The sequence below is a fragment of the Semicossyphus pulcher genome, unplaced genomic scaffold (genome assembly GCF_022749685.1).
Source record: "Semicossyphus pulcher isolate SPU_LCO1_2020_fin unplaced genomic scaffold, fSemPul1.0.p SCAF_28, whole genome shotgun sequence".
Classification (NCBI taxonomy): domain Eukaryota; kingdom Metazoa; phylum Chordata; class Actinopteri; order Labriformes; family Labridae; genus Semicossyphus; species Semicossyphus pulcher.
In genome coordinates, this window is record NW_027211702.1 from 7,650,663 (window position 1) to 7,652,500 (window position 1,838).

Genomic DNA, 1,838 nt, shown 5'->3' on the forward strand with positions numbered 1-1,838 from the left:
TCATAAATGCTCCTCGCGCTCCTCACGTGTATGAAGAGGATTGTGTGTGTGTGTGTGTGTGTGTGTGTGTGTGTATGTATGTCTGTGTGTGTGTGTGTGTGTGTGTGTGTGTGTGTGTGTGTGTGTGATGAATGTTGTGTTTTATTGATTTTCACACATCACAGAGACGCGTTCACGTGAAGCTGCCGGAAACGTCCCGCGTCTTATCACCGCCTGTCAATCACTTTATATTTCACGTCAGTCTGCGGGTCTGTGAGAGGACGGGAGGAAAAGTCAGGCAAATTATAAACCCGGCTGCACGCGCGCAGATTCTATCTGACGTCATATTGACACATTTATTGCTCACACACAAAAACTGATTTTAAATTCTGTTTATCAGTAAAATGTTCAGAAAGAGAAATCACAATAAAGTCACAATAAATCAATATTTACACATCATACCAAACACAAACATGTCACTGATATTTATGGCTTTATACTATACTGGTATATTAATATACCAACAGCTTGAACAGGACCGCTACACTCACACACACACACACACACACACACACACACACACACACACACACACACACACACACACACACACACACACACACACACACACACACCATTTACCAAATGAAATCTCAGCATTTCAGATGATTTCTTCATTAATTAATTATTTGAGGTTCAAATATTTTTTTATTTTGTCCTGCTGGTGCACCCGTAGCCTCCCTGATGCAGTTTAACGTGACGCTTCCGGTTTGAGTTTGATTTAAGAATAAATCTCAGGTTTATTAAACTCTTTATGGGTTCATTTGATCTCCCAAACTTTCAGCTTGTTTCTACATCCGGGTTTGATCACAGACAGAACCCGTTCATTAACAGCAGGGTGGATGATGTTCCCCTCGTGCACGCGGTGTGAAACTGTAAACCAGGATCAGTGTTTGCTTCTGGTTGCTGTGTTGGACTGATCATGTGAAGAGTTCATGCGGACTGTGACAGACCCACCGGCTGATAAACTGCTCAACAAGTGATGAATGTTTTAACCAAAAGTGTGAACATGAAAAAACAAACTTTAAAACAGCAGCACGTGACGCTTTCACCTCCACAGTGGGATTACAGAGGGAGGCCTCGCGAGCTGCTTCAGGGTGAAACCCGGCTCTTTCATTTAAAGTCACACTTGATGTTTTAAATCTTCTTCTGGACTGTTTGTGTGATTTCAGCGTCAGTGTTCAGGACGAGGAGGACTCATGGAGGCGGATCCACCACACTGCGGGCACCAATAACATCCCGCAGAGCGGAGGAGAAAGTGCAGGAGGAGGGGAGGAGGTGGGCTGTTCTCCTCTTTGAGACGGACTCCTCCAGCTCGGGATGGCACACTGACTCCAGGACTTCAGGACTCCACGGCCCGGATCATCCTCTGGATTTACACCAGCTGAACGCTTCCGCTCTGACGGACTTCAAGTGAAGGTTTAAACTTTGAGGATTTTACAGCTTGCTTCATCTGAGGAGACCAAGGGACCCGGATCAGAACTCAGAGACCCGGATCAGACCACAGAGACCCGGGATCAGGTTACACACACCGGGGTTCATCAGGTCCTGAGCGCGCGGAGAGGCGCGTGTCCTGTGAGTGTGCAAAGATGCTGAACGACATCAAGCTGGAGGACAGACTGAGGACGGACGCGAGCTGTCTGGAGGGAAGGCTCGGTGAGTCCCTCTCTGCTGCTCGTGCAGTCAGTGATCACAGAGTTCCTTCTGTTTACGGTTTGTCTGCATTCATTTCTTACAAGTGACAGGTTAAAGGTTTCATTATGATATTATATGTGTTAATATATATATATATATAATAA

The 1,838-nt window shown here is 45.7% G+C and overlaps 1 protein-coding gene across 3 annotated transcripts in view; it reads left to right on the plus strand.

The window, feature by feature from the left end:
- The first annotated feature begins 1,622 nt into the window (after positions 1-1,622).
- Positions 1,623-1,838, plus strand: part of LOC138605161 (LIM/homeobox protein LMX-1.2-like) — a 40,360-nt gene continuing 40,144 nt past the window's right edge. The window contains exon 1 of one of the 3 annotated variants that reach the window (XM_069677276.1): positions 1,623-1,695. In XM_069677276.1, coding sequence (XP_069533377.1) covers positions 1,629-1,695 — 67 coding nt within the window. In that variant the 5' untranslated portion in view covers positions 1,623-1,628. The remainder of the gene's footprint in view (positions 1,696-1,838) is intronic. The other 2 variants (XM_069677275.1, XM_069677274.1) reach the window with 2 other exon arrangements.